Source organism: Somniosus microcephalus, chromosome 15 (genome assembly GCF_052327205.1).
Source record: "Somniosus microcephalus isolate GS21.2 chromosome 15, FLI_Smic_1.0, whole genome shotgun sequence".
NCBI lineage: Eukaryota > Metazoa > Chordata > Chondrichthyes > Squaliformes > Somniosidae > Somniosus > Somniosus microcephalus.
In genome coordinates, this window is record NC_141001.1 from 106,515,955 (window position 1) to 106,536,376 (window position 20,422).

The following is a 20,422-nucleotide window of genomic DNA, read 5'->3' on the forward strand; positions in this document are numbered from 1 at the left end:
CTGCACAAAAGCAAATTTGCTCCTTTTCAATGTGACGTTGTGGGCATTTAGCCTTTGAAGCACTATATCTAACACTTCTAGATTTTCTTCCTCACTGCTTTTTGCAATCAGCACATCGTCGTGATTGCATAAGCAATTTGGAACTCCTTGCAAAATCTTGTCCATCGTAGCCTGGAAGATTTTGAGGAAGGACTTCACACCATATGGCAGCTTGGTGTATGTGTACAGTGATGCGCTATCAATTACTCATAAAAGACTGAGAGTTAAGAGAGTAACTAAAGGCTTTTATTAGCAAAGAACAGAGCATGCCTCTCGTGGTTGACTGGGTTCCAAGAAGGCAGGGGGCTGCAGGTCAATCACCTTTATACCTGGGCCTGTGGGTGGAGCCAGCCGCGACATGTTGAGGCATGCATAGGTACAACAGTGTGTAATAACAACAACAACAACAGTGGTTTACCACATACAGTCCCTTGTGTGTGTTGATAGTGAGATACTGTTGACTCTCTTGGTCAACTTTCAGCTGAGCGTAAGCGTGCGACAGGTCAAGCTTAGAGAAAACCTTTGACCCAGAGAGTGCTGCATACAAATCTTGTGATGTAGTTAATGGGTACTGTTCATCGTCAACTGCTCGGTTGATGGTAATTTTGTAGTCACCACAGAAGCATACAATTTTGTCTGCTTTGGGCACTATCACAATCTGGGTAGCCCATTCACTTTTGTCAACTTTTACTCGGACTCCGTTCTCTCTCAGCTTTGCTAGCTCTTCCACCTGACATTTCAACGCATAGGGGACCGGCCATGCCTTACAATAGAAAGGCTTTGTGTTGGACTTGATGTGGATATGCATGTCATACCCAGTGATGCCCTCATAACTGTCTGTGAACATGCTTTCGTACTTGTTCAGCATTGTGTCAAGTCGCTACTTTGAAGCATCTACACTGAAGATGGTTTTCCAGTCTAGTTTTAACTTTCTCAACCAGTCTTTGCCCATGAGGGTTGGCCTGTTGTTGCTCGCTCCAATAATAGGCAGCTTTACTGACTGGCCATTGTGTTGAACTGTACGTTCCATTTGTCCACATGTCTCTAGGATATCTATGGTACTTTTTGTAAGTAGTATTTGATTAAACTTACTCTCATATGTGTCCTTACTCATGACAGAGCAGTTCACCGCTGTGTTGATACACATACCAATATATTGCTCGTTGGTCAAAGGTTTTGTATGAAAGTCTTTCTCACAACTGCAAGCATTGCCACAAGTGGCATAGATAATGTAGATGCCAAGTTCTTCAATATCAGGTGTGTTCTCTTCAAAATTGTGAATTCCTCCCTTTTGTTGTCGCTGCTTTGCATTGCTAGTAGAATGGTTCTTTCTTCATGCTTTAGATCAAGCTCTGCAAGCTGTTGAAATAGGGTCTTGCTTCTGGCAGTGAAAACACTTCATATTTCTGTATTGGCAGGACTGGTGAGTGATTTCCATTGCAGCGATAACAATTCACTGAACTGCTCTCACCAACATGCTTTTGACTTGGTCTCACAGCTTTAGGTTTGGCGGTGGCCTTGTGACTGTAGACCTCTGTAAGAAGTCACACAACACCAGGTTATAGTCCAACAGCTTTATTTGAAATCACAAGCTTTCGGAGCGCTGCTCCTTCTTCAGGTGAAGTGGAGAAATGCATAAAGACACAGCTTATATAGTCAGAGAATCATGTCAGATGTTTACAGGTAACCTTTCCAACTGCCGTTTATCGCACCTCGGCAGAGAGATAATCACAGCAGTCAAAGGTGTGAATGGTGTCCAAACAGGTCAGTCAGGGAAACATTACATCAAATTTGATGTAATGTTTCCCTGACTGACCTGTTTGGACACCATTCACACCTTTGACTGCTGTGATTATCTCTCTGCCGAGGTGCGATAAACGGCAGTTGGAAAGGTTACCTGTAAACATCTGACATGATTCTCTGACTATATAAGCTGTGTCTTTATGCATTTCTCCACTTCACCTGAAGAAGGAGCAGCGCTCCGAAAGCTTGTGATTTCAAATAAAGCTGTTGGACTATAACCTGGTGTTGTGTGACTTCTTACATTTGTCCACCCCAGTCCAACTCCGGCATCTCCACACCACTGTAGACCTCAGCTGCACTAGTCACTTGAGTTGGACGGAGCTCCCTGGCATTCTTAGACGCCATCTCCATAGGAAGGGCAATTTTGCATGTTATGTCAAACGTTGGGTTCAGCGTGTTCAGTAACTTGGACTGTGCGCTCATCCATCGGTCCACACACAAACTTAGCTCGCAACGCACAGCTTTAAGTTCCTCGGAGTCCACATCACTGAAGACCTCTCCTGGTCCCTCAACAACACCTCTCTGGTGAAGAAGGCCCAGCAGCGCCTATATTTCCTAAGGAGGCTGAAGGGATGTAACCTGTCACCCCTGATCCTCTCTAACTTTTACCGCTGCACTATAGAGAGCATCCTGACAAACTGTATCACAGTATGGTATGGCAGCTGTAGCTACTATGACCGGAAAGCCCTGCAGCGGGTAGTCAAAACTGCCCAATGCATTACCGGCACCCGGCTACCGACCATAGAGCACATATACCAGAAACACTGTCTACGGAGGTCACGGTCCATCATCAAAGACCCTACCCACCCCAGCCACAGTCTGTTCGCCCTCCTGCCATCTGGGAGACGCTACAGATGCATTCGCACCCATACGACCAGATTTAGGAACAGCTTCTTTCCCAGGACTGTCATCCTACTGAACTCCACAAATAAACTCTAAAGCCTGCACATCTGCCAATGCACTTTATTATGGTTATGTTTATGTTAATATACTACAAGCCAAATGTATGTTGAATGTTTAAATGTCTTAATCCAAATGTACACTCTCGGGAGCCGCAAGCCTACATTTCGTTGTACTGCACTTGTGCACTAACAATGACAATAAAAGTTGATTTGATTTGATTTGAAAAATGTGCCAATTTACAATGCAAAAACAGATTCTTAAGAGCTACACTGTACTCTGATGGTTTCACTTTGCTTTTGGTCTCTGGTACCAAACTTCTAGCTCTCTGCTATTTTTAACAGCTTTGGGTTGAAATGGTCCTCTAGTTTCTCGACAATGTCTTCAAACAACGCATCCATCATTTTCCCTGGCACGAGTAGGTTTGTCAATATTCCATAGACATCTGGCCCGATCTTGTAGGGGGTGGCACGTGAGCCCAGTCAGTTATGCCTCAGACTGCCCGTGAGCGGTTCGAATCACTCCCAAGCTCCTCGTACCCGCTCTGCCCCCCTTTACACTCGTCAGAGAGGGATTGGAGGAGATTACTCTCCAGGGAGAATAGCAGCATCTTGGCCTTCTCGGCGTCATCGCAGTCGTTGACGCTGGCGGTCTGCTCTATTTCCCTGAAGTGGATCGAGGGGTCTCCCTTTGCGGAAAGCTTCAGGATATGGTTGACCATAACCCTGAGCTGTTGGTTGTCAAAGGGTAACATGAACTGGTTTTGGAGGGGTCCCTCAATGTTGCCGTTGGCGGGTGGGCCGAACCTCCGATGCCGCGCTGGGCACATCGGTCCCGGCTCCAGCCTCTCGGGCGGGGTTTGCTCTACCTCCGCCTCCACCTCTGGCTCCACTTCGGGTTCCACCCCCCCCTTGCTGCCAAACCTCACTGAAACTTGGCGCTACGGGTGGTGGCCGTGAGGTCTCCTCTCTCTCAACCAGGTCATCCCTAAGCACTACCGGTGACGTTGGAACTGTCCTCCCCTCGTTCCCCAGAAAATCTGCCTGGCCTGCCTTTGGGCTTATGAGGCATACCATGCCTTTTGCCTTCCGGAGGGCCCGGCTCAGATTTTCTATCCTCTCTCTACAGGGGCCATGGTCTGCTTCCTTAAACCCCTGTTCACTTGCTAGCTTGTAAGCGGCCTTTACCTCCTGCACTCTCTCTTCCTGTTCCCTCATCTGCCTTGCCAAGCGGGCGTTTTTCTCCCGCAACCTTAACTCATTTCCCTTGGCCTCGGTGACTTGGCACCGTAGGTATTCCAACTGGGCCTTGTGTTCTCGCACTAAATGCACACTCTCCTGGTTCAAAGCCTGCAAAGCTACTAATAACTTCTCCCCTGCGAGAGCCTTATCCTGGATCTCCAGGGCTGACTCCCTTATCTCGACTGCTTGTGCTGCAATGAGCCTGTCCAAAAGCTGGACCTGCTTTTTAAAGCACATCAGCCAAACTGCCTTCTCTAAGGACTTCTTGTGTTCCTTTACCTCTGTCCACTTAGCTGCAGCATCTACCGGACGCCCAGCCCTTAACAGAGTGGTGATCCACTTCTTAGTGATATTCACCTTGCTAAACACATAATCAGAAATCCTTTCCTCCATCACGGTCCGCTCATCCGAACCATTGTCTACTGTATCGCAACCCTGTTGCCGGTGTCCTGCCGCGGTCGCCATTTTGTAGGGGCTGGCGCGTAACCCCAGTCAGTTATGCCTCTGACTGCCCGTGAGCGGTTTGAATCGCTCCCACGGCCCTGAGATTCTCGACACCGGACTTAGGTACAGGTAGCGATACAGAAGAGACTCGAGTAGACAGGTGGTTTGGATGTAAGCAAAACTCAGGATTTTATTAAACAGGAAAAGTTAATACAGTCTTAAGAGAAATTACCAGTGTATAAAATTACAGGCAAGTACAAATAACTATACACTTATACAGGGAATGGGGAACACATGGCACATCGAGGGAAAACAACTATCTTAACAATCCCCTTATCCCACCCCCATACCTGACTTGATTAAGCTATGAGGGGCCAGAATTTATGCTCACCAATCAAAAAAGGTTTGTTGGACTCAATACAGTGGTAGGGTTCGGGGTTCGCTCTTGGTGCTCTCTGGAGCCTGCCGTCGTCACGTGGTCTCCGGGCGCTGCAAGGGCGTTGTCCAGGTTCGAGTACCCCAAAGCTAAAGACTCTGTTTGGGTACTTTATCTTGCAGGGATGATGATTCTTCTTCAGCCGACAACTTGAGTTTGCATGAAGATAGTCGCAGGTTGGCTGAGGCTAAAGGCCCGATGATTCGAAGCCTACCCTCAGTTCGTCTCCTCAGTTGGTCTTTCCTCCCCTCGTCGCGTCCCGCATCGCCTGGCCTGAATTGTCCGTGTCCGCCCGATGCAGTGCCTGGACGATTTCCAGATGGAGTGGGAAAAGGCACGGGCAAGGGCCAGGGGGTAAGCGTGGGACGGGGAAAGAGCGACAGCCACGAGGGCGGGCAGAGGGAGAAGAGAAGAGAGCGATTGCTACCCGGGGCCTTCAATTATACTCTTTTCGAAAACCCTTATCTGCGCGCCAAATCAGGTTCGTTCTTTGTCTTAATCTTGGCGGGCTATTTTAAATAATGGTAGCAATCCATACAAACTGTTTTTAGATGGCCGGTAATCGCGTCTACCGGCCCGATAATTGACTTGTTTTGTGAGGAATGTTCCTTGATGGGCCTGTCCAGCCTCGATGGCTCTTGTAATCTGTTTCCGATTTTTTATATATATATATATATATATATATATGTGTGTAAACTGCTTGATGGCCTTAACTATAGGCCTAACTGAATTTAGATTTGTCTCCAATTCGGTCTAATACATAATTCAAAGTCCTGTCTGGTTTCAAAATACAAAGTCTCTCCTCACAGAAACTGCAGCTTTGGTTTCGATCCACAAGCTGTCTGCGTTGCAGAGTCCATTTTAAAATCTCACAGGCTTTCTGCCACGAGGCACGGACGCCATCTTGGGTACCCTTTTTGATTTAAAATGTCCACGCAGGGTCCCGTTTATTGAAAACAACCTTCGGGGAAATGTAGAAATTTTGCAAATCTTACAATCTCCGTTAGAAAAATTGCTTTCTTCTGTTCACGAATCACTTTATTTTGAGCTTGTTCATTCTCATCTGCACCTTCAGTCTCAATAATGTTATTGGCCTTAAAAAAAAAAAAACATCTTCATCCGCTCAGTGTATGAACTGAGTGGTTCGCGCGCTCGGTCATACATGCCAAGGCTTCCAATGAATCCCGTAGGTGCGGCCGTGATTGTCCCGATCCCATTGAACAGTGACTCAGCACGCTACCCGTGTACCTGTGAGAATCAACACTGATGCTGTGCATATACACATGGAGGTGAAGCACAGAGAATTCTGCATAATCATTAACAGTAAAACATTGCAAAAATTCAGTTTAGGTGTCACAAATTTACCTTTAAACTTTTCCACTCGAAGGTCGAACACTGTGTCCTTCCATGACCCCTAAAAATGGCTTTGGGATTCCATTCTTGTCGCCAAAAATGTAATCTATGTGGATAGAACAAATGAAGGACGGGGACACGAGTTGTTCGTCAATGTGCTTGCTTTACTAGGCCAGAGCGAACTGAACATGCTCATACCAAGCCATGTGACAAACCATGTGATAATACATTACAGCTAACTCACCAGAGCAGTAAAAAAGAATGTAGTTTATTCAGTACAGTTACACACCCAATTCCAAACATTCTGGTTAGCAACTACTCGGAATGCTCTTCAAACAGGACCATGTTAGTAGACTAAACACTGCCTGCTAGTCCATTTTACAAGGCTTACCTGTTTAATAGGTGCAGAAGTACAGCAGATTGTAATCTGATTTAGGAGGGGAAAAAACACTTTTCTCCTGGCTCTGACTTCCAATCAGAAGGCTGTGTGGCTGGCGAGGGTGAATTTGTTTATCCAATTGGAAAATCAGGATGTATGTGTTAATGCCAGTTTTTTTCATGATTGACAGCAAGATTAGCCATTCACAGAGTGTGCTTCATGTTTGCACCATTACGTTTGAGCAGTTGGCGGCAACCTGAAGCTGAGTTCTGGGTGTTGCTGTGTGCCAGCTGATTGATTATCCATATCATCAGGAACAACTATTCACTCTCCAGAAATGGAGCCTAGGTCCCAGATAGAAGGACAGCACGTTGAGGGAAATCTTGCAGAGATTTCAAGTGTATAAGTGAACTCCATGTGTATATGTAATTTAATTTTTAGTACTCTGTCCATAGAGTACTGCGAGAGGATGGTGGCTAAAGGCACTTTCAAAAATAATGTTTTGAGCAATTTTTCTTCCAGTAATTAGTTTTTTGGCATTTGCTTTCATTAGCAGTTTTTTTTTTCATTTTGGGGCTGTTTACTTATTTTTCATTGGTAGCTTTCCTACCTACTCAGTAATATTTAAAGCATTCAGTATTATTTAGTTAAGTACAAAAGCAAAATACTGCAGATGCTGGAAATCTGAAATAAAAACAGAAAATGCTGGAAATGCTCAGCAGGTCAGGCAGCATCTGTGGAGGGAGAAACCGAGTTAACGTTTCAGGTCGATGACCTTTCGTCAGAACTGGTGGAACGGTCATCGACCTGCAACGTTAACTCTGGTTTTTCTCTCTCCTGATGCTGCCTGACCTGCTGAGCATTTGCAGCATTTTCTGTTTTTTTTTAGTTAGGTGTTTTGTAACTTTTTTATCAATGTCCCGTAATTTCCGATAGGAGGCTTCCTGCATGCGGATGCCTCCAATTGGGGAAAAATCGACGCCTTTACCTGAGGGCTCCCGAGGTCCGGCCATTTCCGATCCTGGGCCTCTCCACGACGAAATGCGCAGGGCCCACGTATCCCAGAGGCACATGCAGTTTGCAAATGTCCCTGGGATCACGTGGGCCAGGCGAGCCAATGGGAGAAGGGAGTCTCCCTTCATACTTTTGACAGATAGACCTGTCAAAAGTATGAATGGAGATAACTGAAAAAATACACTAAAACATTAAATACATTTTTAAAAAACCATCACCACCTTTTTAAAATGAGTTAAAATTACATCAAATTAAATATTTTAAACAAAAATTTAATTTTTTGAAGAAATAATTCGTTTCTTACACAGCTAAAAATAAACTTACCTTTTTAAAAAGTATTTTAAAATTATAAATGAGTGAAAAATTGTCTTTTTACTTTTTTAAACTCTTATGCTGGTAAAAGCAGGCCTTCTGTCTGCTTTTACCAGGCGTAAGATTTTTAAGTGATTTCAGCGGGTGGAGGTTCTGCAGAAAGCGGAACTCTTCACCCGCAGAGGCCCTTCTCCAGGGCAGGCGTCCGATCTGTCAAGAGCATTCTTGACAGATCGGAAATGCCGGTTTTCAGCGCATGCGCTTCGCATGCCTGAAATCGGCATTTGCGAGGCCCCTACGGATGTGTACACACCCATAGGCATCGGAAAATACGGGCCAATATGGTACTTTGATACTTTAGCCAATCAATAATGGACAATGTGGCCTGTACTTTTCCATGTGAAAACTTTGAGGTATGATAAACACATGCTGAATGCAAGAATTTTCATTACGTAGATGGATTATTTAAAATCTCAATTCCCTTATAATTTTTTGATTCAATTAATTAACACCTCATCAAATATCTAGAATCCAGTGAAGTGTTTTTACTTTATTTAGATGTAAATTTGCTGCAAACCCTTAGCTTTTGTTTTCAAGCTGCTTCTCCAGTTAGGAAGACAGCAGCTTGCAGTGCAATTTGCAGTATGCGTTGACCATGGCCCCAGAAAATGTTATCAAATAATGACCCCTTGACCCATTTTGAAATGTGCTCCTGTTGGGTTTCATGAACCCTGTACAATAATTGCAAAAATAACCCCTGATGTGCATGACTACTACCAGCCTGAAATATAACCAAACGCTGCTGGAACTACTCAGCAGGTCAGGCAGCATCTGTAGAGAGAGAGAGAAACAGAGTTAACGTTTCAGGTCGATGACCTTTCGTCAGAACTGGAAATGTTAGAGATCTCTTATTTAAAAAAAAAAAAAAAAAAAAATTCCCAGTTCTGATGAAAGGTTACCAACCAGAAATGTTAACTCTTTCTCTTTCCACAGATGCTGCCTGACCTGAGTATTTCCAGCATTTTCTGTTTTTTATTTCAGATTTCCAGCATCCACAGTACTTTTCTAGTCTGATATGACATGAAAGATAACATTCCAATGGGTGTATATAATGCAGAATTATTTTTTCATTCAAAAGCTGGTTGTTCTTGCTGGTAAATGTAATAAATTCTCATTTCAGCCATCCAGTGGCAATAACGAGCCCTCCTAGGACAGTCACTTCAAGTTAGTGGCTGTGGCAGAAACTCCTGTCAACATTGTAAAAAACTGGTTACGTTAAGCTGGAGTATTATGTTCAATTATGGACACCACACTTTAGGAAGGATGTCAAGGCCTTCGAGGGTGCAGAAGAGATTGGCTAGGATGGTACCAGGGATGAGGGACTTCAGTTACATGGAGAAGCTGGGGTTGTTCTCCTTAATGCAGAGAAGGCTAAGAGGAGATTTGCTATTGGTGTTGAAAATCATGAATGCTTTTGATAAGTAAATAAGGCGAAACTGTTTCCAGTGGCAGAAGGGTCAGTGACTAGAGGACACAGATTTAAGGTGATTGTCGAAAGAACCAGAGGTGACATGAGGAAACATTTTTTTTATGCAGCAAGGAGTTGTGATCTGGAATGCACTGCCTGAAAGAGTGGTGGAAGCCGATTCAGTAATAACTTTCATAAGAACATAAGAAATAGGAGCAGAAGTAGGCCATACGGCCCCTCGAGTCTGCTCCACCATTCAATAAGATCATGGCTGATCATCGACCTCAACTCCACTTTCCCGCCCGATCTCCATATCCCTTGATACCCCCAGAGTCCAAAAATCTATCGATCGCAGCCTTGAATATACTCAAAAGACTCCGCATTCACAGCCCTCTGGGGCAGAGAATTCCAAAGATTCACAACCCGCTAAGTGAAGGAATTCCTCCTCATCTCAGTCTTAAATGGCCTACTCCCTATCCTGAGACTATGCCCCGAGTTCTAGACACTCCAGCCAGGGGAAGCAACCTCTCAGCATTTCAGAAGTGAATTGGATAAATACTTAAGAAAAAAAAATTGCAGGGGTGTGGGACAAGTTGGATAGTTCTACCAAAGAGTTGGCACAGGCATGATAGGCCGAATGGCCTCCTTCTGTGCTGTCTCATTCGATGATTGTAGATTAGGTTGAAGAGGTGAATTAAGGAAAAGGGGTTGAAGGGATATGGGAACAGGGTGGGTTAATGTGATTAGAATAATTTGCTTGTGTGGAGGGTAAACGCCATCATGGACTAGTTGGGTCAAATGACCTGTGTTCGTGTTGCAACTTCTATGAATTTCTATAGTTATAGCGACAGAATAAAGCTGTGCCTCCCAGCAACAGCACCCACTGCTGCACAGTGTAGCATTCCATTTTCCCACACTAGCCATGCTTGTGATTTGCAAGTGAGATTGTCGATTAATACAGCATTTATTTAAAAAATTAAAAACATGTGCCTGTTGCGAGATCTTCCAGCTGTCTTGTGGGTCTTTCTGCATCAATTACAGCAGACAAATAGGTGGTTATCTATCATTGTGCTGCAGAGTCGAAGAGTCTGTATTTATAACGTCATGCCATCAGTGGTAAATTCTCATTCTTGGCAAAAGGCAAAGGTAAGCAGTGTCAAGCTGTTTGGCCCCGGGGAAGACTGATAAAATCCAAGAGCAAATCCTGTTGAAGCACTCGTGTGAACCTCCAGGCAGCTAGCTGAAGAAGATCATTGTTGGCAGAAGTTCAGGAACAGATCACCTGCCCGTCCCTTCTGCTCACAGATGCTTGTGGCAAATGAGGAAGAGGAAGATGGCACTGGAATAGAAAATATTAATTAGAACAAAGCAAATTAAAGCAAATTCGTGTCATTTATAGTGTGAAGGCAGTTATGTGTTTCATAAATGCCGTGGCTACTGGAGCAGGTCAGAGGCTGGGTATCCTGAGGCAAGTGGCTCACTTTGTGCCTCTCCAAAGCCCCTATACAACCTACAAGACACAAGTAAGGTGTGTGATGGAATACTCTCCACTTCCCTGGATGGGTTCATCTCCAACAACTTTCAAGAAGCTCGACACCATCCATGACAAAGCAGTCCGCTGGATCGGCTTCCCATCCATCACCTTAACCATCCACTACCTCCACCAGAAGTATACCATAGCTGCAGTGTGTGCTATCTATAGGATGCACTGCAGCAACTCGCCGAGATTTCTTGCAACAGCACCTTCCAAATCTGCAACCTCTACCACCAGCAGGTGCATGGGAACACGACCACCTCCAAGTTCCTCTCCAAGTCTCACACTATGCTGACTTGGACATATATCGCCGTTCCTTCATCGTCACTGGGTTAAACTCCTGGATCTCCCTGAGTAACAGAATTGTTGGGAACAGCTTCACCACGCAGACTGCAGCGGTTCAAGAAGGCGGCTCACTAACACCTTCTCATGTTAGGGATGGGCAATAAATACCGGCCTTGCCAGCGACACCCACATCCAGAGAATTCGTTCTGTTAAAGTTTTTTGTTAACGTTGAATTCAATTTGTTATTGTAGTTCCTGCCCCCTCAAACTACGTAAAGGCTGCTAATGGGTTCAGATGCATTAAAAGGCTCTCCAGAGGCTTTCAGAATTTTTGTAACACTCTCCTTCAAATTTCCATCCCTTTTCAATTTAGCTTGGATGCAATTTTCCACTCCTGCTATTAGTGTGCTCTAAATCTGTACCTCAAATTACTGCCAATGAGCTGATCTAGGTAAATTAAAAGCAACGAGACACTTCCATTTGAGTCTGTTTAAAACTTGTTAATAGCCATTCTGTATAATATCTTGCAGTCACATAAGATGATTAGTGGTCATGGTCCATTATTGAAGGTCTATGAAGATGTTGCAAGATGTTCTTTGTTCAATATGTATCTCGCACTGTCAAATGGGTTCAAACAGGCATTTGATAAAGTACCACGCAGCAGACTTATTCGGAAAATAGAAGCAAATGGGATTAAAGGGATGGTGGTAACTTGGGTATGTAATTGGCTAAGGGATAGGAGGCAGAGAGTAATGGTGAACGGAGGTTATTCTGACTGGAGAGAAGTATGCAGTGGGGTCCCCCAGGAGTCTGTATTAGACCATTGCTTTCCTTATATATAAATGACCTGGACCTGGGTATAGGGAGTACAAATTTGAAGTTTGTGGATGATACAACAACGGGTACTTGCATTTATATAGCGCCTTTAAGGTCGTAAAACATCCCAAGGCACTTCACAGGCACCTTATCAAACAAAATTTGACACCGGTCACATAAGGAGATATTGAGACAGATGACCACAAGCTTGGTCAAAGTGGTAGGCTTTAAGGAGCACCTTGAAAGAGGAGAGAGAGGCGGAGAGGTTTAGAAAGGAAATTCTAGAGCTTGGAGCCAAGGCAGCTGTAAGCACGGCCTCCAGTGGTGGAACGATGAAAATCAGGATGCGCAAGAGGCCAGAATTAGAGGAGCGCAGAGCTCTTGGAGGGTTGTAGGGCTGGAGGAGATTACAGAGATAGGGAGGGGCAAGGCTGTGAAGGGATTTGAAAACCAGGATGAAAATTTTAAAATTGAGACGTTGCTGGACCGAGAGCCAGTGTAGATCAGCGAGCACAGGGATGATGGGTGATGCAAAACTTTGCAACACAATAAGTAGTGAGGACGATATTCACAGACTTCAGGAGGACTTGGATAGGCTGGTGCAATGGGCAGACACATGTCAGATGCAATTTAATGTGGATTAAGTGTGAATTGATGCACTTTGGGAGGAACAACATGGAGAGGCAGTATAACCTAAACAGTACTATTTTGAGGGGGTGCAAGAGCAGAGGGGTCTGCGGGTACATATTCAGAAATCTTTGAAGGTGGCAGGGCAAGTTGATAAGGCGGTTAAGAAAGCGTATGGGACACTTGGCTTTGTATATAGGGGCATTGAATACAAAAACAAGGAAGTCATGCTAAACCTTTACAAATCACTGGTTAGTCCTCAACTGGAGTATTGTGTACAAATTTTTTTAATTTGTTCATGGGATCTGGGCGTCGCTGGCAAGGCCAGCATTTATTGCCCATCCCTAAGTACATTGTAAATCCTCAACTCTGGGTACCATATTTTAGGAAGGATGTCAAGGCATTGGAGAAGGTGTAGAGGAGGTTTATCAGGAAGATACCAGGGATGAGTAAGTTCAGTTATGTGAAGAAATTGGAGAAGCTGAAATTGTTCTCCGTGGAGCAGAGAAGGTTAAGGGGAGTCCTAATAGAGGTACTCAAAATTGAGAGGTTTTGATAGAGCAAGTAGGGAGAAACTGTTTCCTCTGGCAATCATATCATAGAAAGTTGCAGCACGGAAGGAGGCCATTTCAGCCCATCGTGTCTGCGCCATCCAACAAAGAGCTAGCCAGCCTAATCCCACTTCCCAGCTCCTGGTCCATAACCCTGCATGTTAGAGCATCCCAAGTGCACATCCAAGTACTTTTTAAATGTGGTTAGGGTTCCTGCCTCTACCACCCTTTCAGGCAGTGAGTTCCAGACCCCCACAACCCTCTGGGTGAAGAAATTTCCCCTCAAATCCCCTCTAAACCTTCCACCAATTATTTTAAATCTGTGCCCCCTGATTTTTGACCCCTCTGCTAAGGGAAATAGGTCTTTTCTATCCACTTTATCTAGGCCCCTCATAATTCTTTACACCTCAATAAGGTCTCCCCTCAGCCTCCTCTGTTCCAAGGAAAACAGACCCAGCTTATCCAGTCTTTCCTCATAGCTAAGATTCTCTACTCCCGGCAACACCCTTGTAAATCTCCTCTGTACCCTCTCTAGTGCAATCACATCTTTCCTGTAATGTGGTGACCAGAACTGCACGCAGTACTCTAGCTGAGGCATAACTAGTGTTTTATACAGTTGAAGCATAACCCCCCTGCTCTTGTATTCTATGCCACGGCTAATAAAGGCAAGCATTCCGTAACCACCTTATCTACCTGGCCTGCCACCTTCGGGGATCTGTGGACATGCACTCCAAGGTCCCTTTGTTCCTCTACACTACTCAGTGTCCTATCATTTAATGGGTATTCCCTTTCCTTGTTAGCCCTCCCCAAATGCATTACCTCACACTTCTCCGGATTGAATTCCATTTGCCACTGTTCTGCCCACCTGCCCAATTTATTGATATCTTCCTGCAGTCTACAGCTTCCTTCTTCAGTATCAACCACACAGCCGATTTTAGTATCATCTGCAAACTTCTTAATCATACCCCCTATATTCAAGTTTAGATCATTGATATATACCACAAAACGCAAGGGACCTCGTACTGAGCTGCGAAACCCCCTGGAAACAGCCTTCCAGTCACAAAAACACCCATCAACCATTACCCTCTGCTTCCTGTCTCCGAGCCAGTTTTGAATCCAACTTGACACTTTGCCCTGGATCCCATGGGCTTTTAACTTCGTGACCAGTCTGCCATGTGGAACCTTAGCAAAAGCCTTGCTAAAGTCCATATACACTACATCAAACACACTACCCTCATCTATCCTCCTTGTTACCTCCTCAAAAAATGCAGTCAAGTTTGTCAGACGCGACCTTCCCTTAACAAATCCGTGCTGACTATCCTTGATTAATCCGTGTCTTTCTAAAAGAAGATTTATCCTGTCCTTCAGAATTCTTTCCAATAATTTTCCCACCACCGAGGTTAGGCTGACTGGCCTGTAAGTACTCGGTCTATCCTTTTCTCTTTTTTAAACAAGGGTACCACATTAGCAGTTCTCCAGCACCACACCTGAAGCCAGGGAGGATTGAAAAATGATGGTCAGGGCCTCTGCTATTTCCTCTTTTGCTTCGCTTAACAGCTTGGGATACATTTCATCCGGGCCTGGGGATTTATCCACTTTTAAAGCTGCTAAACCCTTTAATACTTCCTCTCTCACTATATTTATTTAATCTAATATTTCACACTCCACCCCCCGATAGCAATGTCTGCTTCGCCCACTCCACCCCCCGATAGCAATGTCTGCTTCGCCCACTCCACCCCCCGATAGCAATGTCTGCTTCGCCCCTCTCCTTTGTGAAAATAGACGCAAAGTATTCATTAAGAACCCTACCGATGTCTTCCGCCTTTACACACACATTACCCTCATGATCTCTAATAGGCCCTACCCTTTCTTTAGTTATCCTCTTACTCTTAATATATTTATAAAACATCTTTGGTTTTCCTTGATTTCACTTACCAAGAATTGTTCATGCTCTCTCTTTGCTTTCCTAATATCATTTTTAATTGCACCTCTGTACTCCTCAAGATTCTGGAGTATTTAGCCCTCGGTATCTGTCATACACCTCCCTTTTTTCTTTATTCTACCCTGTATGTCCCTAGACATCCAGGGGGCTCTAGATTTGTTAGTTCCACCTTTTTTCTTTAAGGGCACATATTTGGTCTGGATCTTCTCCTTCAATGCCTCCCACTGCTCTGACACTGATTTACCTTCAAGTAGCTGTTTCCAGTCCACTATGGCTAAATCCCCTCTGAGCTTAGCAACATTTGCTTTTCCCCAAGTGGGTGGGTAGCCAGAGGTCGTACATTTGAAATAATTGGCAAAAGAACTAGAGAGGGAATGAGAAATATTTTGAAAGATGGTTGTTAAGATCTGGAATGCACTACCTGAAAAGGTGGTGGAAGCAGATTCCATAGGAGCTTTCACAAGGCAATTGGACATGTACTCGAAGAGGACTAATTTGCAGGGTTATGGGGCAAAAGCTCGGTGGGTGACTAAATTGGATAGCTCTTTCTAAGAACCAGCACGATGGGCCAAACGGCCTCCTTTTGTTCTCCGATTCTAAATTAAAATTTATCATGTAGTAACAGAGGAAAATAACTGGCAAAAGTAGGATTTCACTTCATATTCATTCCGCCCAACAAACATTTATTCTCTGCCCATGCTGTAATCTTCACCTCACCAATGTAGCATCAATATGTGTGGTAGTTGCTTTAATTACCCTGTTGTATTGGACAATCACAACTTTTTTGATCATTCAATTAGAATATGGTTATGTACTAAATGGCTCCATCCCATCCTATCTTCAGATGATTGTCTCCATAATTAAGAAGTTAAGAAAAATATGTTACTTGAAAAATAAGAATCTAAATGGAGTCGAGGAGCAAAGGGATCTTTGAGTACAAATTTACAAATCACAAAGTTGAAACGCAGGTGAATAAGGCCACAACAAAAGCAAACCAAACATGAGGGTCTATTTCTGGAGGATAGAATTGAAAAGTAGAGAAGTTATGCTAAACTTGTATCAAGCTTTGGTTAGACAACACTTGGAGTACTGTGTGCAGTTCTGGTCACCATATTGGAAACAGGATATAGAGGCACTGGAGAGGGTGCAAAAAAGATTTATAAGGATACCAGAAATGCGAGGGTGTAGCTATCAGGAAAGGATGAACAGGCTGGGTCTCTTTTCTCTTGAAAAGAGAAGGCTGAGGGGTGACCTAATAGAGGTCTGTAAAATTATGAAAGGTTTTGATCGAGTCGATACAGAAAATGTTTCCACTTGTGGGGAAGAGCAAAACTAGAGGCCATCAATATAAAATAGTCACCAAGAAATTCAGTAGGGAATTCAGAAGCAACTTCTTTACCCAGAGAGTGGTGAGAATGTGGAATTTGCTACCACAGGGAGTAGTTGAATCGAAAAGTCGAGATGCATTTAAGGGGAAGCTGGTTAAGCATATGAGGGAGAAGGGTACAGAGGGTTATGCTAATCGAGTTAGATGAGGAAAGACGGGTGGAGGCTCGAGTGGAGCATAAACGCCGGCATGGACTGGTTGGGCCGAATGGCCTGTGCTGTATATTCTATGTAATTCTATGATTAAATTCAGCTTGAGCACAGAGCAGATTCTTCAAGTGAAACATCTGCATTTCAAAGACAATGGGCTGGATATTCATTGAGGAGTCGGGTAGGAGGCGGGACGGTAGGGGGTGGTGTGTATGATCAGCTTCACCTCTGACTCCTTTGAGCGGTTCGAATCGCTCCCACTCGCTTTTGTTCGAGACTTTGGACTTATTTGGGGGTCGTAATAAAACTTGCAACAGACACCTGGGTTAGTCAGAAGAATTCAGATCTTTATTTTGAGACAGGAAAATATACAGTACAATAAAACTTACACTTTAAAAGGGTGGGGAACACATGGAATAAGCGAGGGAGAATTACAATACACAAAAATCCCTTACCCTCCCAACCCCACTACACTAACTAGGCTGGAATCCAGAGGACCAGGAAATGCTCACCAAAAACGACTTACTTGACAGTTGTAGAGGTTTGCGATTTCGGGGTTCTCTTTAGTTGTGGCGGTTGGGGGCCTGCCGTACCTCGGACGTGGTAGAAGACTGCAACTGCGTTGGGTCTTCAGTTGGGTTTGGTTCGCTGATGCGGTTAGTCGCGCTGTTGGATCTATTGGGTAAGTACCCAATTTTCTTCGGTTAGGGTTAGTTTTAGAGTCTTTCGTGTCCCAATCTTACCCAGGTGTAAGTCAGTCTAGCCTGTAGAGTGGAAACAAGTCTTTGGTTCGTGAGTTTTTCGGCGGTTGGTTCCTTGTTGGCCGCGGTGGCCCAATATTACCTGGTTGGTGGTAATATTGGTTGGTGTTGGTTTCTGTAGGCCTTTGGTTGCCGCGATCTCTGTTTCTCTTTTCTTCCTTCGAGTCTCCGATGATGATCTCTCTCTTGAGCTGTACTGTGCTCTTGCTGGCCTTCTGACGAGCTGACTGACCGACTTGTGCTGTCCTGTCCTTGACTCTTGAACTGAAAAGGCAGGCCTCAATTATACTAATTTGGGGCCTGGCTTATCTGACCGCCAAATCAATTCAAATCAATTCAATTCAAATGCTTTATTGGCATGAAAGTTTACAGGGAACCATATTGCCAAAGCTTACATAACAAAAAGTACAGTTTTCCAACATTCTGTAGGTGTCAAACAATTCTGACCTTCGTTGGGTATATACAATATTACTTTAAACAATATTAATTTAAACAGTCTTTGTACATCAGTGGGTACATTCAGTATTAATTTTAAACAGTCCTCAGGTTGTGACATGTTGTTACATATTTGGCACCAAGGTATGGTCTGTCTCCTTCTCCCAGGACTAATCTTAATTTTGACAGGTCATCCAATTCCTTGAAATCTGGGGTTGTTTGGCTGAGCTTGTCAAATAATATGTTTCTTGATGTGTTGAATTTTTCGCATTTTAGGAGGAAATGCATCTCTGTCTCAACCTCGCCGGCCAGACATTGATCACATATTCTATTCTCTCTAGGCTGCCAGGATTTCTTGTATCTTCCTTTTTCAATTGCCACTTGGTGGTCGCTTAGTCTGTACCTGGTGAGGGTCTGTCTCTGTTTTGTGTCTCTGATGGTCGAGAGATAGTCTGCCAGTTTATATTCTCTTTTTAGGGCCCGGTAACATTCTAATCTGCTTTGGCTTTTGGTTATTTTGTTCCAATGTTCCAGGTAGGTTTCTTTGCTTTGTTTAATTATTTGGTTCACTCGGATTGGTGTTTGCACGGCGGTGTTGGCCTGGGACTGGTCAGGGTCCGGCTGAGTAGGAGTACTTAGTTTCAGTAGCAGCTGACTCAGGGGACTCTTTTCTGGGTTTAGCTCTTGGGTCTGGAAGGCTTTAAAATGAAGGGTGTCTGGGGAGCTAGATTTGAGGTGATTTAGGAAGTTTAGTGCTCGTTTTTGGATGTTTATTATCAGTGGGTATCTGCCTAGTTCGGCTCTGCATGCATTTGTTGGTGTTTTCCTTTGGGTGCGAAGGATGCTTCGGCAAAATTCTGCATGTAGGGCTTCTATTGTGTGTTTTTCCCATTTTGTGTAGCTATGGTGATTGAGCGGGCCCCATGCTTCACTACCGTACAGCGCAATCGGCAGGATTATGCTGTCAAATATTTTTAGCCAGATTTTGATTGGGATTTGGATGTTGTAGAATTTTCTTTTTATTGCATATAGGGCTCTTTGGGCTTTTTCTTTTAGTGCATTCACTGCTATGCTGAAGCTCCCTGATGCTGTAATGGTTAGACCAAGGTAAGTGTAGCTCATAGTGTGTCCTATGATGGTATCACTGAGAGTAAACTGGTATTTGTTTTCCTGACACTTGAGCCTTTTTTGAAAAATCATGATGTTGGTTTTCTTTAGATTTACTGTTAGGGCCCAATTTTGGCAGTATTTGTCGAGTAGGTCTAGTTGTTGCTGTAATCCCTGTTCTGTGGGAGACAGCAGAACCAGGTCGTCTGCATAGAACAGGGATTTCACTTCTCCATCCAGGAGACATAGACCCGGTGACTCGCTTTGCTCCAGCATGTCTGCTAGTTCATTTATGTATATGTTAAACAGGGTCGGGCTCAAATTGCAGCCCTGCTGGACGCCTCTTCTCTGGGTGAAGAAACAGGTGCGTTTGTCTCCAATTTTGACACCGCATTTATTTTTCAGATACATCGATTTAATAAGGTCATAGACTTTGCCCCCTATTCCACACTGAAGAAGTTTGTAATAGAGCCCTTCGTGCCAGATAGAGTCAAAGGCTTTCTTGAAGTCAATGAAACAAGCGAATATTTTCCCATTTTTTGTTTGGTGTACATGCTTTTCAATGAGAGTGTGAAGGGTATAGATATGGTCGGTGGTGCGGTGTTTTGGAAGAAAGCCTATTTGATTTTTTCTAAGGATCTTATGTTTGTTAAGAAAATCCAGTAATCTACTATTTAGAATACTGCAGAATAACTTCCCTAGACAACTGTTGACACATGCCGCGGTAGTTATTTGGGTCTGATTTGTTTCCACTTTTATATATGGGAGAGATGAGTCCTTGGCACCAGATATCGGGAAAACAGCATGAACGTAATATGATGTTGAATAACTTGAGTACCGCACCCTGCATCTCCATGTTGCTGAACTTGAGCATTTCATTTTTGATGTTGTCTGGACCACAGGCTTTCTTTAGGTGGAGAGATTTTGTTTTTGTGGCCAGTTCTTTCCATGTGATTGGGGAGTCTAGAGGGTTTTGGTTGTCTTTAATTGTTGCTTCTAATGTGTGGAGTTTTTCTGTGACATGATGTTGACTTGGGTTTGTTTCGTTTATTGGGATGTCTTTGTAGAGGTTTTCAAAATGTGTTCTCCAGATGTCGCCATCTTGGATTGGTAATGCTTGCAATTGTGTTGTACTCAGGTTATTCCACATTTCCCAGAATTGATTTGGATTAATGGAGTTTTCAATTTCTTCGAGTATTTTGTGGGTATAATTTTGTGTTTTGTTCCTAATGGTGTGTTTATATCTTTTGAGGGTCTCATTGTATCTAGTACGTAGGTCTGGATTGTTTGGTTGGCGATGTTTTTGGTTTGATATTTTTCTCAGGTCTTTTCTGGCATTTTTGCATTCGTGGTCAAACCATTTCTCATTTTTATTGTGTCTTTTGTAACGTTTCCTCTTCTGTTTCACAAGGTCGGCTTTTACAGCTGCCTCATGGAAGA

At 44.0% G+C, this 20,422-nt stretch overlaps 1 protein-coding gene across 3 annotated transcripts in view; it reads left to right on the forward strand.

The window, feature by feature from the left end:
• LOC147107132 (transmembrane protein 263) overlaps positions 1-20,422 on the forward strand; it is a 291,285-nt gene that overhangs the window by 171,142 nt on the left and 99,721 nt on the right. For 2 of the 3 annotated variants that reach the window (XM_086008232.1, XM_086008231.1), the window contains exon 3: positions 4,986-5,344. The exons of the other annotated variant lie outside the window; for it this stretch is intronic. In XM_086008232.1, the coding sequence (XP_085864358.1) occupies positions 5,062-5,344 (283 nt within the window). In that variant the 5' untranslated portion in view covers positions 4,986-5,061. The remainder of the gene's footprint in view (positions 1-4,985; positions 5,345-20,422) is intronic. 3 annotated transcript variants of the gene reach the window in all.